Source organism: Phocoena phocoena, chromosome 7, assembly GCF_963924675.1.
Source record: "Phocoena phocoena chromosome 7, mPhoPho1.1, whole genome shotgun sequence".
NCBI classification, from domain to species: Eukaryota; Metazoa; Chordata; class Mammalia; order Artiodactyla; family Phocoenidae; genus Phocoena; species Phocoena phocoena.
In genome coordinates this window covers 2,582,677-2,609,641 of record NC_089225.1, presented here as the reverse complement: position 1 = coordinate 2,609,641, position 26,965 = coordinate 2,582,677, and the positions used below count along the sequence as shown (strand labels likewise).

Genomic DNA, 26,965 nt, shown 5'->3' with positions numbered 1-26,965 from the left:
GACCCGAGGTTCCTGTTCCCACCTTTATGCTGTCATACCAGGCATTCACAATTCTGCCCTAAGTTGAGCAATCAGTGACGTCAGAAGACACAGCAGGAATAGCCCTGTAAAAGTCCTCTAATATGGACCTCCTAATCTTGACTTGGGTCAAGATCACACAAAGAATTCAAAATCTTATCCAGGCCATAGCACCAGAAGCTACCCCAGACAGAATAGCTTCTGCACTTGTCAGGAATAAAGGATGAACACCTTCAACCAGCCTCTGTCTTTGGTGTCTTCCAATTTTCTTTGAAAAAAGAAAGAAAGAAAGAATGTCTTTTCCATGAGAGGTGGCAGCTCCCAGTCAGACTGACCCTGAAACAAACAGCCATCCTGGGATTCACTGCCCACAGCAGCTGTAGGCCTCAGCTCCCAGCTGCTGCCTGGGATCCATCACATCTGTCCCCTTAAACTGTTAGTGCAGTAAAGGGACAGGGCTCATTCTCTGCTTCCTCTGGAAGGAAGGGTGAGTCCAGGTTGTGTGCAGGTGAAACCTGGGCCCTCATCACATGGAGGAGACTGTGACTCACCATGGTAGCAGTGAATGGTATGTTGTCAATCAGGGACGATGCGATAGCTGAGACCCAGACCACCAAGATGATGGCAGCTGCAAGGCGCTGATCTTCTGGGACCATCTGGAAGGAACAGATAAGAGCAGGGCAGTGTACCATAGCTACATAGATCATATGCACTGAGGATCTGATGCTAGGACATGTGAGACTCAGAAAGGACCACAGGGCTCTTGGTCCTTCCTCTTCCACACAAGGAGAGCAAGGGAGACCCAGGTGTGCAAACAGGACCAACTGGGCTTTCCCGACCCCTACCATGAGCCTGGGCCAGGGTCTACAAGTAACTGAGAGGAGTGACTCCCAATCATGCTCAAGCCAACCAACCCTTGGGGGCTGGGACGGGGTGGGGGGCAGCAGGTCCAGTGTTCCCATTCCTGGTGGGACACCAGGTGACACACTGGTCACACTGACCTCACTTCCCGTGTGGTGACCCTAGGCTGCAACCTCTGTGCATCACTTACTGAGACTGCTGACTCAATTCTCTCCTTCCCAGAAAGTTTTTAACTAAAGGCTAATAGCAAAATTGCAGGCATCTGTAATTATATATTCTTTGAAAAAGTCTCTTTTCATCTCTTAGCTACACAAGATAAAATAGGTTCCCTGATATACTTTTTTATATAATTAATGTGACCTATTCTTGCCAATTTAAAAAAAAATCAAAGGAATAGTGGCTGGAGCACATTATATTGCAGTATTTAATGTACCTTTATTAGCAAAGCAGTCTGTTCTCCAACATACTCTATTAAGTGGAGATGTGCCAATGCCTAGAAGAAATAGAGGTATGATAAGAATCAGTTTAAAACTGAGAATATATCAAATTTTTGAAAACATGTCTTTAAAATGAGAATAAGTGAACATGGCGCTCTCATTTTTTTATAAAAGATCAAACACACAGTCTATAAATAATTTACTATCTTATATGCACACTGACGATTCATTGAGAAGAGCACAGTAGCAGAGGCAGGAACTTCTCATTAATTTGAGTTAATATCCATGCTAAATTTACATTTGGATGGAAGGCCATTTCTTTATTTTAAGATCGCTGTATAGGAGTACTGTTCACCTGTACATAATGAAATGTCTCTCCGTATAGAATGTCTTGCCAGTAAGTTGCATTTCAAATTCCTTTTTAAAGCTAAGCATCACAGAGTTTTAGAAGAATATAAAGAAAATGCATGGTTTTCATAACTTTCAAAGAAACATCTATTTAACTGGAGCATGTACTATTTTCATAGTACTAGACAGATTCCGAAAATTGTGTCCAGAGAAAGGTAGGAAAGAAGATTAGATGGAGACATAAGTTCAGGAGCCGTTCTGCTCAGTCTTCCCACTTTGTTCCAGCTGAGGAGGAGATCTTCTGCTGTCCATGACAGATCCCAGACAGGAAGCACCGAGAGGGAACAAGACATGGGGGTGACATAGCTACCTAGCACCTCTCAAATGTGGCCTTTTCACTGTGATGTCATCCTAATGAACGATTACAAATACTGAAAACATCAGCTTGACTATGTTATAAAAGAAAGTCAAGATATGAGGAAAATACAAATAGCCAATAGATACTCCTTTATAAAATGACAAATGAGATAACTATGTAACACCTAATTCTATCAAATCTAAAGTTGTAAATATATAATATATACTCTACACTTCAGCAAACTAAAGTTTATGTATAGCTGAAGATTATATGCATCACTTGTCTCCTCCATCAATTTATATAGCGAAAAGATGATTGTATAATACAATGTAAATCCCTCACAATATGAAACATAATTATCCTTCTGTTGCAGTGACTAGTTGCAAAAAGCTGGTTCAGCAATGATCTGACATCCCTGTTCCACTGAAATTAGACAAATACAATAAATCAATGCCACTACTTTTTTCAAAATGAGGGACTAGGAGGTCTTAAGGTCCCTTCTGCAGCTGAATAAATAGACCCTGGATAAAACACACTTTTAGGGCATTACTGGATTAGCAAGACAATGTAATGTCTTCCAATGAATCTCCCTTCCCATGAAAATATTTCTTGCAGCTGGCTGGGAGCTGCAGACTTGAATGGCAAGGAAGGATGAAACTACCTTGAGCTTGATGCCAACCAAGGGCTGAAGTCAGAGCACTGAGGTGTGAGCAGCAGCAAGGTTGTAGGCTGAAACAGGGATTCTCACACTGCACTGGCAGCCTAGAAACAGGCTGAAAAAATTATCCCCTGGCATCCAGCAGAGGCAAACAAAAGAAGTTTCTGGAAGAAAGAACCCCAAATGTAGTCTCTCAAGAGTCCCATAGATTAAGATCAAGTAACAAAATTATAATCGAGGGTCATCAAGAATACAAGAAGACAAGTAACGTGAACAAGAGCAGAAATAACCAAAACAGATTTGGATATACCACCAACAGGCAAGAATGAGAATCCACAGGTACTGGATATAGTAGAGGAATTTTGTTTAAAGAAAATAGAGTTGAAGAGTGTACGTAACAATTAACGTTTGCCCTTGATGAGTTAAGAATATAAGCTGTCATCTCTAGAGTAAACCACTAAAAGATAATGTAACTGCCAAAAAGTGGGACATGAAATTTAACATAACCCTTAATCAACTCAGACAAGGGAGAAAAAAAGATTGAAGATAAAAATATACAAGGTCAGGGAGGCCTTCAAGATGGTGGAGAAGTAAGACGTGGAGATCACCTTACTCCCCACAAATACATCTATATGTGGAACAACTCCTACAGAACACCTACTGAACTCTGGCAGAAGACCTCAGTCTTCCCAAAAGGCAAGAAACTCTCCATGTACCTGGGTAGGGCAAAAGAGAAAAGAAAAAACTGAAACAAAAGAATATGGGTGGGACCCAAACCTCTGGGAGGGAGCTGTGAAGGAGGAAAAGTTTCTACACACTACAAAGCCCCTTCACTGATGGAGATGGGGGCTGGGGGGGGGGCGATTCTGAGCCAGGGAGGAGAGAACAGCAACAGGGGTGCAGAGGGCAAAGTGGAGAGATTCCTGCACAGAGGATCCTTGCCGACCAGCACTCACCAGCTCACGAGACTTGGCTGCTCACCTGCTGGCTGGGGCAGGTCGGGGCTGGGAGCTGAGGCTGCGGCTTTGAAGGTCAGATTCCAGGGAAAGGACTGGGGTTGGCTGTGTAAACACAGCCTGAAGGGGGCTAGTGCACCACAGCTAGCTGGGAGGGAGTCCGGGAAAAATTCTGGACCTGCCTAAGAGGCAAGAGACAATTGTTCTGGGGTGCATGAAGAGAGGAGATTCAGAGCACCGCTTATACAACCTCCAGAGACTGGCACAAGCCATGGCTATCAGCACAGACACCACAGACAGGCTGGAACACTAAGGCTGCTGCTGCAGGCACCAAGAAGTCTGTGTGCAGGCACAGGTCACTATCCACACATCCCCTGCCCAGAGCCTGTGCAGCATTCCACTGCCAGGGTCCCGTGATCCAGGGACAACTTCCCTGGGAGAACACACAGCATGCCTCAGGTTGTTGCAACGTCACGCTGGGCTCTACAGCCACGGGTTCCCCGTGCCTTCCATACCCCTCCCTCCCCCCAAGCCTGAATGAGCCAGAGCCACCTAATCAGGTGCTACTTTAACCCCGCCTGTCTGGGCAGGGAACAGACGCCTTCAGATGACCTACATGCAAAGGTGGGGCCAAATCCAAAGCTGAACCAAATCCAAAGCTGAACCTCAGGAGCTGTGCGAACAAAGAAGAGAAAGGGAAATATCTCCCAGCAGCCTCAGGAACAGCAGATTAAATCTCCACAATCAACTCTATGTACCCAGCATCTCTGGAACACCTGAATAGAAAACAAGTTATCCCAAAATTGAGGCAGTGGACTTTGGGAGCAACTGTAGACTTGGGGTTTGCTTTCTGCATCTAATTTGTTTCTGTTTTTATGTTTATCTTAGTTTAGTATTTAGAGTTTATTATAATTGGTAGATTTGTTTAATGGTTGGGTTGCTCTCTTCCTTTTACATACATATATATATATATTTCTCCTTTTTCTTTTTATGTCAGTGTGTATGTGTATGCTTCTTTGTGTAATTTTGTCAGTATAGCTTTGCTTTTGCATTTGTCCGAGGCTTCTGTCTGTCTTTTTTTTTTTTTTGTATAGCTTTTAGCACTTGTGATCATTGGTGGATTTGTTTTTTGGTTTGGTTGCTCTCTTCTTTCATTCCTTTTTGCTACTTTTTAGTTTTTAAAATATTTTAAATTTTAATTAATTTATTTTTTATTCTCCCTTTATTTTTGAACCTGGTGGCTAACAGGGTTTAGGTGCTCTGGCCAGGTATCAGGCCTGAGCCTCTGAGGTGGGAGAGCTAAGTTCAGGACATTGGTCCACCAGAGACCGCCTGGGCCCATTAAATATCAAATGGCAAAAACTCTACCGGATATCTCCACCTCAATGTTAAGACCCAGCTCCAGTCAATGATCAGCAAGCTACAGTGCTGGACACCCTATGCCAAACAACTACCAAGACAGGAACACAAACCCACCCATTAGCAGAGACACTGCCTAAAATCATAATATATTCACAGACAGCCCAAAAAATACCACCAGACACAGTCCTGGCCACCAGAAAGGCAAGATCTAGCCACATCCACCAGAACACAGGAACCAATCCCCTCCACCAGGAAGCCTACACAATCAACAGAATCAATTTTATGCACTGGGTGCAGACACACAAACAACAGGAACTACAAAACTGCAGCCTGCAAGAAGCAGACCCCAAACACAGTAAGTTAAGCAAAATGAGAAGACAGAGAAATAACACAGCAGATGAAGGAGCAAAGTGAAAACCCACCAGTCCAAACAAATGAAGAGGCAATAGGCAGTTTACCTGAAAAAAAAATTTAGAGTAATGACAGTAAAGATGATCAAAAATATTGGAAATAAAATGGAGAAATTACAAGAAATGTTCAACAAGGACCTAGAAGAACTAAAGAGCAAATTAAAAAAAGGTGAACATCACAAAAAATGAAATTAAAAATGCTCTGGAAGGAATCAATAGCAGAATAACTGAGGCAGAAGAACGGATAAGTGACCTGGAAGATAAAATAGTAGAAATAACTACTGCAGAGCTGAATAAAGAAAAAAGAATGAAAAGAATTGGGGACAGTCTCAGAGACATCTAAGACAACATTAAATGCACCAACATATGAATTATAGGGTTCTCAGAAGAAGAGGAAAAAAAGGGACTGAGAAAATATTTGAAGAGATTATAGTGGAAAACGTCCTTAATATGGGAAAAGAAATAGTCAAGCAAGTCCAGGAAGCACACAGAGTCCCATACAGGATAAATCCAAGGAGAAATACACCAAGAAACATATTAATCAAACTATCAAAAATAAAATACAAAGAAAAAATATTAAAAGCAGCAAGAGAAAAGCAACAAGTAACATAAAAGGGAATCCCCATAAGGTTAACAACTGATCTTTCAGCAGAAATTCTGCAAGAGAGAAGGGAATGGCAGGACATATTTAAACTGATGAAAGGGAAAAACCTACAACCAAGATTACTCTACCCAGCAAGGATCTCATTTAGATTCAATGGAGAACTTAAAACATTTACAGACAATCAAAAGCTAACAGAATTCAGCACCACCAAACCAGCTTTACAACAAATGCTAAAGGAACATCTCTAGGCAGGAAACACAAAAGAAGGAAAAGACCTACAATAACAAACCCAAACCAATTAAGAAAAAGGTAATAGGAACATACATATTGATAATTATGCTAAATGTAAATGGATTAAATGGTCCAACCAAAAGACATAGACTGGCTGAATGGATACAAAAACAGGACATGTATACATGCTGTCCTAAACAGACCCACTTCAGATCTAGGGAAATATACAGCCTGAAAGTGAGGGGATGGAAAAATATATTCCATGCAAATGGAAATCAAAAGAAAGTTGGAGTGGCAATTCTCATATCAGACAAAATAGACTTTAAAATAAAGATTATGATGAGACAAAGAAGGACACTACAAAATGATTGAGGGATCAATCCAAGAAGAAGATATAACAACTGTAAATATTTATGGACCCAACATAGAAGTACTTCAATACATAAGACAAATGCTAACAGCCATAAAAGGGGAAATCAACAGTAACACAATAATAATAAGGGATTTTAACACCCCACTTTCACCAATGGACAGGTCATTCAATATGAAAATAAATAAGGAAATGCAAGATTTAAACTATACATTAAATCAAATGGACTTAATAGATATTTATAGGACATTCCATCAAAAAACAACAGAATACAATTTCTTCTCAAGGACTCAAGGAGCATTCTCCAGGATAGATCATATCTTAGGTCACAAATCAAGCCTTGGTGTATATAAGAAAATTGAAATTGTATCCAGTATCTTTTCCAAACACAATATTATGAGACTAGATATCAATTACAGGAAAAAAACTGTAAAAAATACAAACAAATGGAGGCTAAAGAATACACTACTAAATAACCAAGAGATAATGGAAGAAATCAACGAGGAAATCAGAAAATACCTAGAAACAAATGACTTTGAAAACATGATGACCAGAAACCTATGGGATGCAGCAAAAGCAGTTTTAAGAGGGAAGTTTATAGCAATACAATCCTACCTGAAGAAACAAGATACATCTCAAAAAACAACCAAACCTTACACCTAAAGCAAGTAGAGAAAGAAAAACAAAAACCTCAAAGTTAGCAGAAGGAAAGAAATTATAAACATCAGATCAGAAATACATGAAAAAGAAATGAATGAAATGATAGCAAAGGTCAATAAAACTAAAAACTGGTTCTTGAGAAGATAAACGAAATTGATAAACCATTTGCTAGACTCATCAAGAAAAAAAGGGAGAAGACTCAAATCAATGAACTACAAATGAAAAAGGAGAAGTAATAACTGACACTGCAGAAATACAAAGGATCATGAGAGACTACTACAAGACATATATGCAAATTAAATGGACAACCTGGAAAAAACGGACAAGCTCTTAGAAAAGCATAACCTTCTGAGACTGACCCAGAAAGAAATAGAAAACATAAAGACACCAATCCCAAGCATGGAAATTGAAAAAGTGATTAAAAATCTTCCCATAAAGAAAAGCCCAGAACCAGATGGATTCATAGGCGAATTCTATAAAATATTTAGAGAAGAGCTAACACCCATGCTAGTCAAACTCTTCCAAAATATAGAAGAGAGAGGAACACTGCCAAACACATTCTATGAGGCCACCATCACCCTGATACAAAAATCAGACAAATATGTCAAAACAAAAAGAAAACTCCAGGCCAATACCACTGATGAACATAGATGCAAAAATCCTCAACAAAATACTAGCAAACAGAATCAAACAGCATATTAAAAGGATCATACACCATGATCAAGTGGGGTTTATTCCAGGAATGCAAGGATTCTTCAATATATGCAAATCAATCAATGTGATACACCATATTAACAAACTGAAGGAGAAAAACCATATGATCATCTCAATAGATGCAGAGAAGGCTTTTGACAAAATTCAACACCCATTTATGGTAAAAACCCTCCAGAAAATAGGCATACAGGGAACTTTCCTCAACATAATAAAGGACATATATGACAAACCAACAGCCAACATCATCCAAAATGGTGAAAAACTGAAATCATTTCCACTGAGATCAGGAACAAGACAAGGTTGCCCACTCTCACCACTCTTATTCAACATAGTTTTGGAAGTTTTAGTCACAGCAATCAGAGAAGAAAAAGAAATAAAAGGAATCCAAATCAGAAAAGAAGAAGTAAAGCTGTCACTGTTTGCAGATGACATGATACTATGCGTAGAGAATCCTAAAGATGCTACCAGAAAACTACTAGAGCTAATCAATGAATTTGGAAAAGTAGCAGGATATAAAATTAATGCACAGAAATCTCTTGCATTCCTATACACTAATGATGAAAAATCTGAAAGAGAAATTAAGGAAACACTACCATTTACCATTGCAACAAAAAGAATAAAATACCTAGGAATAAACCTACCTAATGAGACAAAAGACCTGTATGCAGAAAATTAAAAGACACTGATGAAAGAAATTAAAGATGATACAAACAGATGGAGAGATAATACAAACAGACGGAGAGATATACCATGTTCTTGGATTGGAAGAATCAACATTGTGAAAATGACTCTACTACCCAAAGCAATCTACAGATTCAATGCCATCCCTATCAAACTACCAAGAGCATTTTTCACAGAACTAGAACAGAAAATTTCACAATTTGTATGGAAACACAAAAGACTGCTAATATCCAAAGCAATCTTGAGAAAGAAAAATGGAGCTGGAGGAATTAGGCTCCCTGACTTCAGACTATACTACAAATCTACAGTAATCAAAACAGTATGGTACTGGCACAAAAACAGAAATATAGATCAAGGGAACAGGATAGAAATCCCAGAGATAAATCCACGCACATATGGTCACCTTATTTTTGATAAAGGATGCAGGAATATACAATGGAGAAAAGACAGCCTCTTCAATAAGTGGTTCTGGGAAAACTGGTCAGCTACATGTAAAAGAATGAAATTAGAACACTCCCTAACACCATACACAAAAATAAACTCAAAATGAATTAAAGACCTAAATGTAAGGCCAGACACTATAAAATGTTTAGAGGAAAGCATAGGTAGAACAATCTATGACATAAATCACAGAAAGATCCTTTTTGACCCACCTCCTAGAGAAATGGAAATAAAAACAAAAATAGACAAATGGGACGTAATGAAACTTAAAAGGTTTTGCACAGCAAAGGAAACCATAAACAAAACAACCCAGAGATGGGAGAAAATATTTGCAAATGAAGCAACTGACAAAGGATTAATCTCCAGAATTTACAAGCAGCTCATGCAGCTCAATATCAAAAAAACAATCAATCCAAAAATGGGCAGAAGACCTAATGAGACATTTCTCCAAAGAAGGTATACAGATTGCCAACAAACACATGAAAGGATGTTCAACAGCACTAATCATTAGAGAAATTGAAATCAAAATTACAATGAGGGATCACCTCACACCAGTCAGAATGGCCATCATCAAGAAATCTAGAAACAATAAATGCTGGAGAGGGTGTGAAGAAGAGAGAACCCTCTTACACTGTTGGTGGGAATGTAAATTGATACAGCCACTATGAAGAACAGTATGGAGGTTCCTTAAAAAACTAAAAATAGAACTACCATATGACCCAGCAATCCCACTACTGGGCATATACCCTGAGAAAACCATAATTCAAAGAGTCATGTACCACAATGCTCGATGCAGCTCTATTTACATTGGGCAGGACATGGAAGCAACCTAAATGTCCATCGACAGATGAATGGATAAAGAAGATGTGGCACATATATACAATGAAATATTACTCAGCCATAAAAAGAAATGGAGTTATTTGTAATGAGGTAGATGGACCTAAATTCTGTCATAGAGTGAAATAAGTCAGGAAGAGAAAAACAAATACAGTGTACTATATATATATATACATACATATATATATATATATATATATATATATATATATATATATATGGAATCTAAAATAAAACCCGGTTCTGAAGAATCTAGGGGCAGGACAGAAATAAAGACGCAGACATAGAGAATGAACTTGAGGACATGGGGAGAGGTAATTGTAAGCTGGCATGAAGTGAGAGAGTGGCATGTACATATATACACTACTGAATGTAAAATAGATAGCTAGTGGGAAGCAGCCACATAGCACAGGTAGATCAGCTCAGTGCTTTGTGACCACCTAGAGGGGTGGGATAGGGAGAGCTGGAGGGAGCTGTAAGAAGGAGGAGATATGGGAATATATGTAAATGTATAGCTGATTCATTTTGTTATAAAGCAGAAACTAACACACCATTGTAAAACAATTATACTCCATTATAGATGTTAAAAATAATAAAATAAAATAGGAAGACCTATGTGTCAAAGGGAGCAAGAAGAAACCAGGGACCAAGAATTCAGTAAAAAGAAGCTTGTTGGAAATTGATTTTCTTCTGGCTAGTTGAGTAACCTGAGAAAGTTTTTAAAGGCTGGGAATTTTAAGGACATACACTTCTATAAGGGAAGAAGAGGATGATAATGAAAACAAAATATCTTTGTCACTGAGAGAACAGACATTTTTAGATGAATTGCAGTACAAACTAAATCTTAGAAACTGGGGTCTATAAGGATTCCCAGCTTTAAAAAAAAATAAAGAACATATTTCCAATGTAACAGTTTATCCAATGATTTAATACGGAAAAAAGGAAAATTAATGAAATTAGAATTTCATTTTTTTAAAGATCAAAAAATTTTCTAACTTTTCCTAGACTAATCAAGAAAGCAGACAGAAGACACAAATCATTAAAATCAGAAATGGAAAAGGGAATATCACTAATGACTTCACAGAAATAAAAAGTATTAGATGCAATATTATAAACAACTTATGCCAAAAATTAAGAAAACTTGGATGAAATAGACAAGTTCATAGAAGACAAAATTTAGTAATATTTACTCAAGAAGAAATGTTATACCTGAAGAGGCCTAAGAAATTGAATTAGTAAAATCAAACACAAAACCTTCCCGCAATTTAAATTCCAGGCCCAGTTGGCTTCACTGGAAACTTTTATTGAATATTTAAAAACAGCCCTGCACAAATTCTTCTACAAAGAATACTTCTGAATTCATTCTGTTAGATTCATTCAGTGTTATGCTCATACCAAATCCAGACAAAATATCACATAAAAATAATAACATAGACCAATGTCCCACATGAATGTAGATGTAAAAATTCTCAACAAAATAATAGTAATCTACCTCAAAAACTTATTATACACCATGACCAAGTGAGATTTACTTCAGGAATGCAAAGTAGATTTAACAGCTGGAAAACAGTTAATGTAGTATACCACATTAATAGATTCAAATTGATAGATTCAATGTTAAAAATCATATGGTCATCTTAATAGATACAGATAAAACATTTGACAAAATCCAATATACATTGCTGATAAAATTTCACAACAAACTAGGAATATATCCTAACTTTATCAACCTAATAAAGAATATCTATTTTTTAAAAAAACCCTATATCTAACATTATGCATAATGGTGAAAAACTGAATACATTTCCCCTAAGATCAGAAAAAATGTATGAATGTCAATATTCACACTTCAACATTAAACTAGAGATTCTGGCCAACAAGACAGGAAAAAAAAAAAAGAAGGGAAAAGGAGGATATTTGGAGGAGAGAGAGGAGGAGAATGTGAGCTAGTTAATGGCATTCCAATCAGAAAAAAATTAAAATGTCTTTATTTGCGTATGACATGAAAGAAAATTCTAAACAGCTACTAGACTAATAACTGGGTTCAGCAAGTTCACAGGACACAATGTTAATATTAAAAACTCAATTGTATCTCTATGTAATGTTAATATACAATCAGAATAAAGTTAAGAAAGCAACTGTATTCAAAATAGCATCAAAAAATATAACACACATTTATAACCTTTATATACTACCTAAGGAGGCAAAATACCTGTACTCCAAAAACTGTAAGACGCTGATGAAAGAAGTCGAAGATGACAAACAGGTGGAACGATATACCATGCTCTTGGGTTGGAAGAATCAATATTGTCAAAATGACTACACTACCCAGTGCAATCCCTATCAAATTAACAATGGCATTTTTCACAGAACTAGAACAAACATTTTCTAAATTTGTATGCAGACACAAAAGACCCCAAATAGCCAAAGCAATATTGAGAAAGAAAAATGGAGCTGAAGGAATCAGGCTCCCTAACTTCAGACTATACTACAAAGCAACAGTCATGAAAACAGTATAGTACTGGCACAAAAACAGAAATATAGATCAATGGAACAGGATAGAAAGCCCAGAGACAAACCCTTGCACATATGGTGTATGGTCACCTTATCTTGGACAAAGGAGGCAAGAATATACAATGGAGAAAAGACAGACCCTCCAATAAGTGGTGCTGGGAAAACTGGACAGCTACATGTAAAAGAATGAAATTAGAACACTTCCTAACACCATACACAAAAATAAGTCAAAGACCTAAACATAAAGCCAGACACTATAAAACTCTTAGAGGAAAACATAGGCAGAACACGCCATGACATAAATCACAGCAAGATCCTTTATGACCCACCTCCTAGAGTAATGGAAATAAAATAAAAAATAAACAAATGAGACCTAATGAAACTTAAATCTTTTGCACAGCAAAGCTTTTCTCCCACTCTGTGAGACAACCCACAGAATAGGAGAAAATATTTGCAAATGATGCAACAGACAAAGGAATAATCTCCAAAATTTACAAACAGCTCATGTGGCTCAATATCAGAAAAACAAACGACCCACTGAAAAAATGGGCAGAAGACCTAAAGAGACATTTCTCCAAAGAAGACATACAGATGGCCATGAGACACATGAAAAGATGCTCAACATAGCTAATTATTAGAGAAATGCAAATCAAAATTATGAGATATCACCTCACACCAGTCAGAATGGCCATCATCAAGAAGTCTACAAAAAATAAATGCTGGAGAGGGTGTGGAGAAAAGGGAACCCTTCTACACTGTTGGTGTAAACTGGTGCAGCTACTACAGAGAAAAACATGGTTCAAAAGGATTTTCCTCATATTTGCTTTTTAAAAAATTAAATACCTTTTCACACCTACTAGAATGTCTATAATCAAAAAGAATGGTATTATGTGACAGGGAGGATATAAAGAAACTGGAATCTACTACATTACTGACAGGAATGTAAATGGTACAGCCACTGAAAAACATTTTGGCAGTTTTTAAAAAATATTTATTTATTTATTATTTGGCTGCATTGAGTCTTAGCTGCAGCACGTGGGATCTTCATTGCGGCATGTGGGATCTTTCACTGCAGCATGTGGGCTCTTTGTTGCAGTGCACAGGCTTCTCTCGAGTTGTGGCATGCAGGTTCTAGAGCACACAGGCTCAGTAGGTGAGGTGCGCAGCCTCTCTAGTTGTGGTACGCAGGCTTCAGAGCATGCAGGCTCAGGAGTTGTAGCATGCGAGCTCAGTAGTTGTGGCACATGGGCTTTAGAGTGCTTGGGCTCAGTAGTTGTGGTGCTTGGGCTTAGTTGCTCTGCAGCATGTGGGATCTTAGTTCCCCAACCAGGGATTTAACCTATGTCCCCTTCATTGCAAGGCAGATTCTTAACCACTGGACCACCAGGGAAGTCTCAGGCAGTTTCTTAAGAAGCTAAACTTATGATAAGACCTAACACCTACCTAAAAGAAATGAAAATATGTCCACATAAAGACATACACAAATATACACAGATGTCTATGAAAATAGGTAAATAAAATATGGTATATCCATATAGTTGAATGCTATTCAGCAATAAAACAAAAGGAGACTAAGATATATACCAGAACACGGATGAACCTCAACATCATTACCCTAATTTAAAGAAACCAGACAGAAAATGGTACACAGTATAGGATTCCTTTTAGATGAAATGTACAGAAAAGGCACATCAATAGATAGAAAAAAGACTAGTGATTGCCTAGAGCTGGAGTTAAGAGCTAGAATTGACTATAAATTGGTGTAAGGGTCATAGGGATAAAACGTTCAAAATTTACTAAAAATCATTAAACTGTAAAGTTAAAATGAGTGAATTTTATGATATATAAATTATATTTTAAGTTGCTTTAAAAATTCCAGTGTTTATCCCATCAAGACAAAGAGAAGTATATGCCATTGAGAACAATATGACAAAAACCCAGATGAGATAGCAATTTACACCTTGAATAAGCATGTAATTGAGTCAGAGACTCTCAAAAGCCAATCACAAAACAGTAACCAGAATTTTCCCCCCAGTAGTCCTCATATTCTGTGTGTAAAGAAGACTCAGAATAGAAAAGGTGAAGTTTTTGAGTAGGAAACTGATGAAGTAGAATATGATTCATGACTCCCTGACATATTTGGAGGGCCTATGTGAGTCATTTGATTACACATCTATGCAATCCATTATGAGTTAAAGACATAGATTTCAGTGATTCAAGGGACCTGTTTTTAAAAAATTAGGAAAAAAAAGCCAAAGTCTGAATCAAGAGAATAATGAATATTGAATGGGTCTGTCATCAATAAATTAAGGTAATTAATTAAGGTAATTAATGTGAAACATTTGGATCCTTTGGGGAGTAGTAGTCTTGTACATCAGAAGAGCTTTGCATTTGAGGAGGACAGAAGTTTATAAGTGAAGTCTCAAGATTAAAAAGTATTGTGAATAATTTTGTAACAACAATTATAACTAAATAAAGCAATACATATTATTCATTCTTTTCTTTGATGTAGTCTTTTCCATCATAACAGAATATTTACTTAAATATTACACAAAATGGTATTCCATCATCAAAATAACATTTCCCTGTACTTTCTGTAACAAGTCATTTTGCCCCAAAATTAGAGTAAATTCTACTATACTTTGTAACAAATGAAATTAGAACAAGTTTACGAACCACAAACATTATTCAAGAAAAAACCAGCAACCAAATAAATCAATTTATTAAATAATATTTAGGTGCCTGAGATAAAAGTTGATTTAACTTAAAATAGTCTAATTTCAACCCCCATAATTTTCCACTTAGTGAATATGTAGAAAGACTTACAGACTTTGGGCTTTCTTCATTCACTAAACAAAATGTGAAATCTAAAAATCAGACAAGATCATATTGCAAAAGTTCAACTAAAGTCTTACCTCCATCAGAACAAAGAGTGCTGCAAAGAATAGAAGGGTTGCCCATTCTACTCTGTGTAGAATTATCTCAAAATCATGGATATCAGCTAAAATTAGCAACCAGATGGCACCCAGAATAGCAATCCACCCTGAAAAACAAATAAACAGAGTTATAGATGTAGTTCAATTGTTAAAACACTAATTCTTCATCTTCGGATTGCTTTCTTAAATTGAAGATAATTGATATTCTGCAAGCTGAACATGCTTAAAACGTACAATTTGTATTTTGGGTAACGTATATAACAAAGAAACCAACACAACGAGCAGGATAATGAATATATCCACCACCCCAGCAGTTTACTCATGCCCATGTTCTTTTCTCCCTCTCCCGCCTCCTGTCACCAGACCCCACCCCAGGAAACCATTCATCTCTTTTCTTAAATGTAGTCATATAGTTTTTTTGTTTGTTTGTTTGTTTTTTGTGGTACGCAGGCCTCTCACTCTTGTGGCCTATCCCGTTGCGGAGCACAGGATCCAGACGCGCAGGCTCAGTGGCCATGGCTCACGGGCCTAGCCGCTCCCCGGCATGTGGGATCTTCCCGGACCGGGGCACGAACCCGTGTCCCCTGCATCGGCAGGCGGACTCCCAACCACTGCACCACCAGGGAAGCCCCTAGTATGTATTTTTTATCTGACCGCTTCCATTCAGCACAATTATTTTAAGATTCTTCAGTGTTGGTGTGTGGACCAATAGTCATTCTTCTTTATTGTTTAGTATGGCGTGGTATGGCTATGCCACAATGTACATACTCATTCACCTTGATGGACATTTGCACTGCTTCCAGTGTTTGGCTATTACAAATGAATGTGCTGTGAACTTCCACATAAATTATCTATATGTACATTATGCTTTCAGTTCCCTTGGGTCAATATCTAGGAATGGAATGGTTGGATCATATAATAGGCTAGTATAATGGAATATTTATGTTTTAAGAAACTGTGAGACTGTTTCCCAAAATGGTTGTAACATTTTACAATCCCACCACTAGTATATGAGAATTCCAGTTTCTCCATATTTTCAACACTTAACTTTTTTGATTTTTGACATTACAGTGGGTATGAAATGGTATCTCATTGTGATTTCAAATTGTATTTCTCTAGTGACTAATGATGTTGAGCATCTTTTCGTGTACTTATCTGTCATCCATATATGTTCTTTTGTGAAGTTTTTGTTCAAATAGGCTGAACAAATATTTTTTCTGAGTAGAGCAAATAAAACTCAAAATAAGTAGAATAAAAATGTGCTGGATCAGAAATAAATGAAATAGAAAAATGTTAGAGAAAAGCAATGATACCAAAACTTGGTTCTTTGAGGAGATCAAGAAGATTGATAAAACTTAGCCAATCTAAATAGGACAAAAAGACAAAGGGGAAAAATGCTAATATCAAGAATAAGATCAGTGATATTGCTATAGATTATACAGGCATAAAAAGAGTACTAGTTTTCTATAGGTGCCATAACAAATTACTACAAATGTAGTGGCTTGAAATAGCACCTCCTTATTATATCACAGTTTTCATAGGTCAGAAGTATGATGAGCTTGGTTGGGCCTCTAGTTAGAGCTTCAAAACAAAGGCAAAGTGTTGGCAGGCTGCATTCCTTTCTGGAGGCTTCAGGACAAAAACTGTTTCCTTGCTTATTTGGGTTGTAGACATAAATCAATTCAAACTGAGGTCCCCATTTCCTCACTTGCTGACACCCAGGAGTTGTTCTCAGCTTCTAGAGGCCACCCACATTCCCTAGCTCATGATCCCTTTCCTCCATCTTCAAATCCAGCAATGGTGGGTCAAGTCAAGTCACTCTCACAATTCAAATCTCTCCTGTTTCTTCTTCTGTTGCATGTCTCTAACTGACTCTCCTCTTTTCCACTTCCATTTTAAGGGTCTATGTCATTACATTGGGCACACCTGGATAATCCAGGAAAATTTCCCTATTTTAAGGTTTGTAACCTTAATTTTACCTGCAAAGTCCCTTCTATCATGTAACATAACATACACAGGTATTAACATCAGGAATTAGAATGTGGACACCTTTGAGGGACCATGTATAGATTACTTTGGGAAGAACTGGCATTTTAACAATATACAGTCTTCTTATCTATTAATGTGGTATATGTCTCCATATATTAAGGTCTCCTTTAGTTTTTCCTAAAAATATTTTGTAGAAATCCCAGAATTCATATGGAAATTCAAATGACGTAGAATAGCCAATACAATCTTGAAAAAGAAGGACAAAATTGGAGAACATACATTACCTCACTTCAAGACTTATTTTAAAGTTATGGTCATCAAAACAGTGTAGTATTACATAAATATAGTCAAACTAATCAGTGGAGAGTCCAGAAATACATCCACAAGTTAAAGATCATCTGATTTGCAAGAAAAGTTCAACAATAGTTCAGTGAAGAAACTGTAATTTTTTCCATAAATGGTGCTGAAACAATTGGATATTCAGAAGCAAAAATTTTTTTTACTTTGATCGGTTTATTAAATCATACACAGAAGTTAGTTACATGGACAATAAGCCTAAATGTAAAATTTAAAACTTCTAGAATAAACATAGGCAAAAACTTCTTTGATCTCAGGGGAGTTTTCTTAGATACACTAAAAGCATGTATCCATAAAAGAAAATTTTCATAAATCGGACTTTATCAAAATAATAAATTCCTGCTTTTCAAGTAACTGTTAAGAAAAATCAGACAAGCCATGAAATAGGAGAAAATATCTGTAAATCATCTAGGACTCATATCTAGAATGCATTTTCTGAATTCTCAAAACTCAAAAATGAGTAAACAATCCAATTAAAATGGGGAATATTTTGAACAGACACCTCACCAAAGAAGATAAAAGGATGGCAAACAAGCACATGAAAAGATGCTGAATATCACTAGTCACCAGGGAAATGCAAAGTAAAACCACATGACATTTCACTATGTACCTTAGAATGTATAAAGTCAGAAAGATCAACCAAACTAAGTGTTGATAAGGATATGGAGGAATTGGAAATCTCATACACTGCTGGTAGAATTGTAAGATGGTATAACCACTTTGGGAAACAGTTTGGTAGTTTTCAAAAATGTTATTCATAAATCCACTACATGTTCCAACCATTACACTTTTAGGTATTATCCCAAGAAAAATTAAAGTATATGATGATACAAACAATTGAACACAAATATTCACTGCAGTTTTCATTGTCATAGTCAAGTCAAACTATCCAATATTCATCAATAGGTGAATGGGTGTATAAATTGTGGCATAGTCAAACCATAGAATACTACTCAGCAATAAAAAGGATGGACTACTGATGTACACTGCCACATGGATAAATCTCATAACAGTTATGCTGAATGAAAGAAGTCAGACCAAAAAATACTACATATACAATTTTATTTGGTTGTGCTGGGTCTTAGTTGCAGCAGGCAGGCTCCTTAGTTGCAACTTGTGGGCTCCTGAATTGTGGCTCACCAGCTCCTTAGTTGCAGCATGTGGGTTCCTTAGTTGTGGCATGTGAACTCAGTTGTGGCATGCATGTGGGATCTAGGTCCCTAACCAGGGATTGAATCCAGACCCTCTGCATTGGGAACACAGAGTCTTATCCACTGTGCCACCAGGGAAGTCCCCATATACAATTTTTTATATAAACCTCTAGAAAATGCAAATAGCAGGCTCTGACAAACTACAGCCCATGGGTCAAATCTGGCCTGCTGCCTGTTTTTATAAATAATTTTTATTGCAACACAACACAACCATTCATTTACACATTTTCTATGGCTGCTTTAACACTACAGCAGCAGTGTTGAGTGTTTATAACAGAGTGTATGGCCTACATAGCCTCAAATATTTACTACCTCTAGCCCTTTACAAAAGCTTCCCCACATCTGATCAATAGTGACAGAAATCAAACCAAAGACTGCCTGTGGAGAGAGGTGCTGGGAGAGTCAGGAGGGAGGGACTTCAAAGAGGTCTAAAAAAACTTTTGGCGTGATGCCTGCTCTGCTCTTCATCAGGGAGAGGGCCCGACACTTCATCTCTAATCATTCTGTGTCTGATGTTAACTCTAAGGCTCACAGAATTTTACTAGAATATTTGCCATCTTTAGGTTCATTGTTAATGTTTCCTGCAAAGTGAACTAAAAGTTCAAAGAATTATGACATCATCAGATTAATGAAACAGGTCGCACAAACTGATTTGTGCTTGCTTGTAACGGTGTATTTAATAGATATTTCTGTGTATGGTTTTCACTAAACCATTACACCTTCAAAAGTTAGAGGTTACTGTTGTCCACCAGAAAGATAGAGGAGTTCTCCAAGGAGAAGCAGAAAACTATTCATTACAAAAAGAAAAGCACTGAGACTTCAATTGTTTACATATTTGAGGGGAAAAATCTCTTGAATAAGAATTATCTGGGTGAATCAAGTATCCTGTCAACCAACAATTCTTGACAATCCTCCACTTTTCATTTAAAATAATATTAAAATTTTATGTGCTGATTCCAATTTTTTATTACCCTTATTTTACCTTTGAGGGCATAAATATAAATTATCTTCTGGAAAACAATAGTTATTGCATATGACCTACAGAATTTGAATATGTATATTCAAATTACCCCTTGTCTACTACTATCCTTCCTAATTTCTGTTTTCCAAAGTGTACCCAGTTCCATACTCTTGAAAGACCAGTCTTCTTACACGTCAGAGGATACTCCTATTCATCTCATCCTCACTGCGTGTCCCTTTAAGCTCTTCTATATGCCACTCTTGGATGCCTGTTATGTGCCAGGTTCTGAGCATAAGGGTTATGGATAGAAATATAAGCAAGATACCATGTGGATTTCAAAAGGCTTACCATCCAATGGAGAACACACATCTATAGGTAAACAGTTGTACTGGATGTAACAGTGTGTGTACATACAAACAGTTAGGGAGCAGCCAGAGAGAGTAACAATGTGGTAGCTGAAATAAAGTTTCACAAAGAAGGTGATATTCAGGCAATATCTTAGAGGTTGAATATAACTTTCCAGGTAAAGAGGGAAAGGGCATTCAAAACAAAGGTAAAAATACATCCAAGGACAGAGCACTTAAGGAGGAAAATGTCAGTGACATCAGCAAAATGGTGGATAGGCAGTTCTAAGCTCTTATCTTCTATAGAAATATCCCCAAACAAGCAGAAACTATTAAAGCTAAGATTTAGCTTTTGCTATTGTTGTACCTATTTATTTATTTTTGATTTTTAGCTCCTGACTTTCAAGGAAATCTCTGTAAAAACACTAGCTGAACACACTAAGGAACACAGAATTCAGTGACCATGCATGACAAGAAATATAGCCTATGCAAAAATAGTTTGGGAAAGTCACAAAACAAATGGACTACTACAGCCTTCAGCAATTCAAAATAAAAACAGCAAACTCTGGGAAAAGGGCCAAGGAACAATTACCATATTATAATATTCAAATGTCCCATTTTCAACAACACAAGGCACACAAAGAAATAGGCACAGAGATGGTGCCACAGGAGCATGCAGAGGTTTGTCTCCCAGTGAGAGGGACCTGGTTCCACCAAATCCACACCTCAGCTTAGCACTGGATCTGGGACAGACAGGTCCTGGGAGAAGACTATCACAGACAAAGTCTAGGTCTCAGGCAGCAATGCAGCCACCTCAAATCCTGCAGCCACAGTGCCCTGATCCACCCAGCCCCAGCCTACTCTATACCACAGTCTTGCACTAGATCTGGGATGAACACAATAGGGGAATGGATGGTACCTTGGGCTGTTTCTGAGCAGAACCATGGCTTCCTACACATGTGGAACATAGATCCTCTGTGACTGCAAGGGCCTTATTTGCTCCAGCAATTACCTCCTTTGGAGCAGGCCATGTACTCAAGGGCAACAGAACCTGATTGAACTGACCCTCAGGGCTTCTACTCCAACACTGGGGAGCAGACCACACCCTGGACAGGGGGGCAACAGGCACAGAGCAGAGAGGAAGTCCTACCTCACATCCTATACAGACTTTATATCCCCCAACACCAACCACACACCCTATCAAGGGAATATTGGCTAGCACACCCTGAGGAAAAACAAAGCTTGCATCCATATCAAAACCAGACCTCCCACCAAAGACATTGGACATACACAGTCTACACAGGGAAACTCCCACATAAAAACACCCATTCAAGACCAGAGTAGATAACTATTTCTCCTAAATTCATATAAACAGAGAAAGTAAAAAGTCAGAGGAAGTACTTCAAATTAAAGAAGCAAGAAAAATCCCCTGAAAAAATAAATAATGATACAAAGTTCATCAGCCTACCAGGTCCCAAGTTCAAAAAGGTGGTAAGAAAAATGCTAACTGAATTAAGAAATATTTTCAGTAGAATGCAGATCACTGTAACAAGGAACTAGAAACTATAAAGATGAACTTGTCAAAAATAGACAATTCAGTTACTGAGATAAAAACCAATCTAGAAACAATGAATAGCAGACTAAATGACACAGAAGAACAAATAAGTGATCTGGAAGATAGAATAATGGCAATCATCCAATCAGAACAGCAGACAGAAAGACAAATTTAAAAAATGAAAGCAACATACAAGATCTATGGGATAATATAAACCATGCCAAGTTATGCATAATAAGAATTCAAGAAGAATGAGAGAGAGAGAAAGGGATTGAATGTAATTGAAGAAATTATGGCTGAAAACTTCCCAAACCTTAAGAAGGAAATGGATATCCAGTTACAAGAAGCACAGAAGGTCCCAAACAAGATGAACCCAAACAGACCCACACCAAGACATATCATAATTAAAATGGCAAAAATTAAAGACAAAAAGAGGATTCTAAGGCAGCAAGAGAAAAACAAAGAGTCAGTTACAAGGGAACCCCTATAAGGTTATTGGTTGATTTCTCTGGAGAAACTTTGTAGGCCAGAAAGGAGTGGCATGACATATTTAAAGTCCTGCCAGGGAAAAACTTGCAACCTAGGATACTCTACCCAGCAACCTTATCATTTAGATTAGAAGAAGAAACTAAGAATTTCTCAGACAAGCAAAAACTAAAAGAACTCATCAATACTAAACCTATCCAAAAAGAAATATTGAAATATCTTCTCTAAATAGAAAAGAAGCAAGAATCCATAGGAAAGGGAAAATTCCATTAGGAAAGGCAAATATATAGTAAGGATTGAAGATCATGTAAATAAGCCAGTAGGTAGATTAGAAAACAATTTAAAAACCATAAAAGGGATTATAACTACAATAAACAGGAAAAGGATAAACATGAAGATGTAAAATAGGACAACAAATACACAAAATGTGGGGAAGAGAGTACAAAAATGTATATCTTTTAGAATATGTTTGAACTTGAAAGATTATAAATTTAAAGCAAGTAGATATAGTTATGGGTACACATACTTGAACTTCATGGTAACCACAAATCAAAAACATATACTGATTTACAAAAAACCAAAAAGAAAGGAACTCAAAGATACTACAAAAGAAAATCAAAACACAAAAGGAAAAACAAAATGAAGAAGAAATGAACAAAGAACAAAAGCAACTGGAAATCAACGATTAAAATGGCAATAAGTACATACCTATCAATAATTGCTTTAAATGTCACTGGACTAAATGTTCCCATCAAAAGACACAGAGGAGCATATTGGATAAAAAAAAAGAAAAAAAAAGCACTTACAATATGATGCTTTCAAGAGACTCACTTCAGGGTGAAAGACACACACAGACTGAAAGTGAGGAGATGAAAAAGTATATTTCATGCAAAGAAATATATTTCATTACAAGAAAAAAATATAGTTCATTACAAGAAAGCAATATTCATTGGACAAAATACACTTTAAAACAAAGTTATAACATAAGGCAAATAAGGGCATTATATAATGGTAAAGGGATCAATACAAGAAGAGGATATTACACTCATTAACATATGCACCCAATAGAGAAACACCTAAATATACAAAGCAAACACTAACAGACATAAAGGGAAAAACTGTAAATAATGCAATAATATTAGGGGAATTTAACACCCCACTGACAGCAATAGACAATCATCCAGACAGAAAATCCATAAGGCAACAGAGGCCCTAAATGTCACAATATAACACATGGACTTAATTGATATCTACAGGACACTACATCCAAAAAAACGCAGAATACACATACTTTTCAAGCACACATGGAATGTTCTCTAAGACAGACCATGTACTAGGTCACAATACAAGCCTCAACAAATTGAAGAGGATGAAAATTATTTCAAGTTCTTTCCTAACCACAGTGGTATGAAACTAGAAATCAACTACAGAAAGAAAAACAGGAAAAGAAGGAACACGTGGAGACTAAATAACATGCTACTAAGGAAAGAAAAAACACTGGGTCAATGATGAAATCAAAGGAGAAATAAGAAAATAACAAGACAAACGAAAATGAAAACACACTTTACAAAATCTATGGGATGTAGCAAAAGCAGTTCTAAGAGGAAAGTTCATAATGATACAGGCCTTCCCCAAGAAACAAGAAAAATCTCAAATAAACAACCTAACCTACCACCTAAAAGAAGAACAAACAAAACCCAAAGTCAGCAGGAGGAAATAATAAAGATCAAAGAGGAAATAAAATAGAGATCATAAAAACAATAAAATAGATCAATAAAACCAAGAGCTGGTTTTTGAAAAGAGGAAAAATATTGACAAATCTATAGCCAGGCTCACCAAGAAGAAAAGAGAGAGGACAAAAATAAACAAAATGGGGGGACGAGGGGAAGATGGCATAAGAGTAAGATGTGGAGATCACATTCCACCCCACAGATACACCAGAAAAACATCTATACATGGAACAACTCCTACAGAACACCTGCTGAACGCAGGCAGAAGACCTCGGACCTCCCGAAAGGCAACAAAGACCCCATATACCTGGGTAGGGAAAAGAAAAAACAGAGACAAAAGAATAGGGACAGGACCTGCACCAGTGGGAGGGAGCTGTGAAGGAGGAAGGGTTTCCACACACTAGGAAGCCTGTTCACGGGCGGAGACTGTAGGTGGCGGAGGGGGAAAGCTTCAGAGCCGCGGAGGAGAGCACAGCAACAGGGGTGCAGAGAGCAAAGCGGAGAGATCCCCGCACAGAGGATCGGTGCCGACTGGCACTCACCAGCCTGAGAGGCTTGTCTGCTCACCCACTGGGGCAGGCAGGGCTGAGAGCTGAGGCTCGGGCGTCGGTCACAGCGCAGGGAGAGGACTGGGGTTGGGGGAGTGAACACATCTTGCAGGGGATTAGTGCACCATGGCTAGCTGGGAGGGAGTCTAGGGAAAAGTCTGGACCTGCCGAAGAGGCAAGAAAGTTTTCTTCCCTCCTTGTTTCCTGGTGTGCGAGGAGAGGGGATTCAGAGCACTGCTTAAAGGAGCTCCAGAGACAGGCGCGAGCCACGGCTAAAAGAGCGGACCCCACAGACGGGCATGAGACGCTAAGGCTGCTGCTGCCACCACCAAGAAGCCTGTGTGCGAGTGGCCCCCCCTTGCCACAACTAGAGAAAGCCCTTGCACAGAAACGAAGACCCAACACAGCAAAAATAAAGTACTAAACTCCTACTCCCCCCCAAAAAAAAAATAAAGAAGCCTGTGTGCAAGCACAGGTCACTATCCAAACCCCCCTTCCAAGGGAGCCTGTGCAGCCCGTCACTGCCAGGGTCCCGGGATCCAGGGACAACTTCCCCGGGAGAACGAACAGTGCGCCTCAGGCTGCTGCAACATCATGCCGGCTTCTGCGGCTGCAGGCTCACCCTGCACTCCGTACCCCTCCCTCCCCCCAGCCTGAGTGAGCCAGATTCCCCGAAGCAGCTGCTCCTTTAAACCCGTCCTGTCTGAGCGAAGAACAGACGCCCTCCGAGGACCTACAAGCAGAGGCGGGGCCAAATCCAAAGCTGAGCTGTGAGAACAAAGAAGAGAAAGGGAAATCTCTCCCAGCAGCTTCAGAAGCAGCGGACTAAAGCTCCACAATCAACTTGATGTACCCTGCTCCTGTGGAATACATGAATAGACAACGAATCATCCCAAATTGAGGAGGTGGACTTTGAGAGCAAGATTTATTATTTTTTCCCCTTTTCCTCTTTTTGTGAGTGTATATGTGTATGCTTTTGTGTGAGATTTTGTCTGTATAGCTTTGCTTCCACCATTTGTCCAAAGGTTCTATCAGTCCATTTTTTTTCTTGAAAAAAAAATATTTTCTAAATAAAAATTTTTTATTTTAATTATTTTATTTTATCTTACTTTATTTTATTTTACCTTCTTTCTTCTTTTCCTTCCTCCCCTCCTTCCTCCCTCCCTCCCTCCCTTCCTTCTTTCTTTCTTTCTTTCGTTTCTTTGTTTCTTTCTTTCTTTCTAATTTTTCTCACTTTTATTCTGAGCCGTATGGATGAAAGGATCTTGGTGCTGCAGCCAGGAGTCAGTTGTGCCTCTGAGGTGGGAGGGCCAACTTCAGGACACTGGTCCACAAGAGACCTCCCAGCTCCACATAATATCAAACGGCAAAACTCTCCCAGAGATCTCCATCTCAACACCAGCACCCAGCTTCACTAAATGACCAGCAAGCTACAGTGCTAGACACCCTATGCCAAACAACTAGCAAGACAGGAACACAAACCCACCCATTAGCAGAGAGGCTGCCAAAAATCGTAATAAGTCCACAGACACCCCAAAACACACCACCAGACGTGGATCTGCCCACCAGAAAGACAAGATCCAGCCTCATCCACCAGAGCACAGGCACTAGTCCCCTCAATCAGGAAGCCTATACAACCCACTGAACCAACTTTAGCCACTGGGGACAGACACCAAAAACAACGGGAACTATGAACCTGCAGCCTGCAAAAAGGAGACCCCAAACACAGTAAGATAAGCAAAATGAGAAGACAGAAAAACACACAGCAGATGAAGGAGCAAGGCAAAAACCTTACCAGACCAAACAAATGAAGAGGAAATAGGCAGTCTACCTGAAAAAGAATTCAAAATAATGATGATAGTAAAGATGATCCAAAATTCAGAAATAGAATGGACAAAATGGAAGAAACATTTAACAAGGACCTAGAAGAAATAATGATGAAACAAGCAACGATGAACAACACAATAAATGAAATCAAAAATTCTCTAGAAGGAATAAATAGCAGAATGACTGAGGCAGAAGAAAGGATAAAGTGACCTGGAAGATAAAAGGGAGGAAATAACTAAAGCAGAGCTGAATGAAAAGAATTGAGGACAGTCTCAGAGACCTCTGGGACAACATTAAATGCACCAACATTCGAATTATAAGGGTCCCAGAAGAAGAAGAAAAGAAAAAAGGATTGAGAAAATATTTGAAGAGATTATAGCTGAAAATTTCCCTACCACGGGAAAGGAAATAGTCAATTGAGTCTAGGAAGTGCAGAGAGTTGCATACAGGATAAATCCAAGGAGAAACACAGCAAGACACATATTAATCAAACTATCAAAAATTAAATACAAAGAAAAAATATTAAAATCAGCAAGGGAAAAGCAACAAATAACATACAAG

The 26,965-nt window shown here is 38.1% G+C and overlaps 1 protein-coding gene across 1 annotated transcript in view; it reads right to left on the bottom strand.

Moving 5' to 3' along the window:
- The window catches only part of OCA2 (OCA2 melanosomal transmembrane protein), a 229,348-nt gene that overhangs the window by 59,027 nt on the left and 143,356 nt on the right, over positions 1-26,965 (bottom strand). Inside the window, exons 18-20 of the mRNA XM_065880688.1 lie at positions 15,376-15,503; positions 1,313-1,372; positions 570-674 (exon numbers count right to left, since the gene is read on the bottom strand). Coding sequence (XP_065736760.1) covers positions 570-674; positions 1,313-1,372; positions 15,376-15,503 — 293 coding nt within the window. The remainder of the gene's footprint in view (positions 1-569; positions 675-1,312; positions 1,373-15,375; positions 15,504-26,965) is intronic.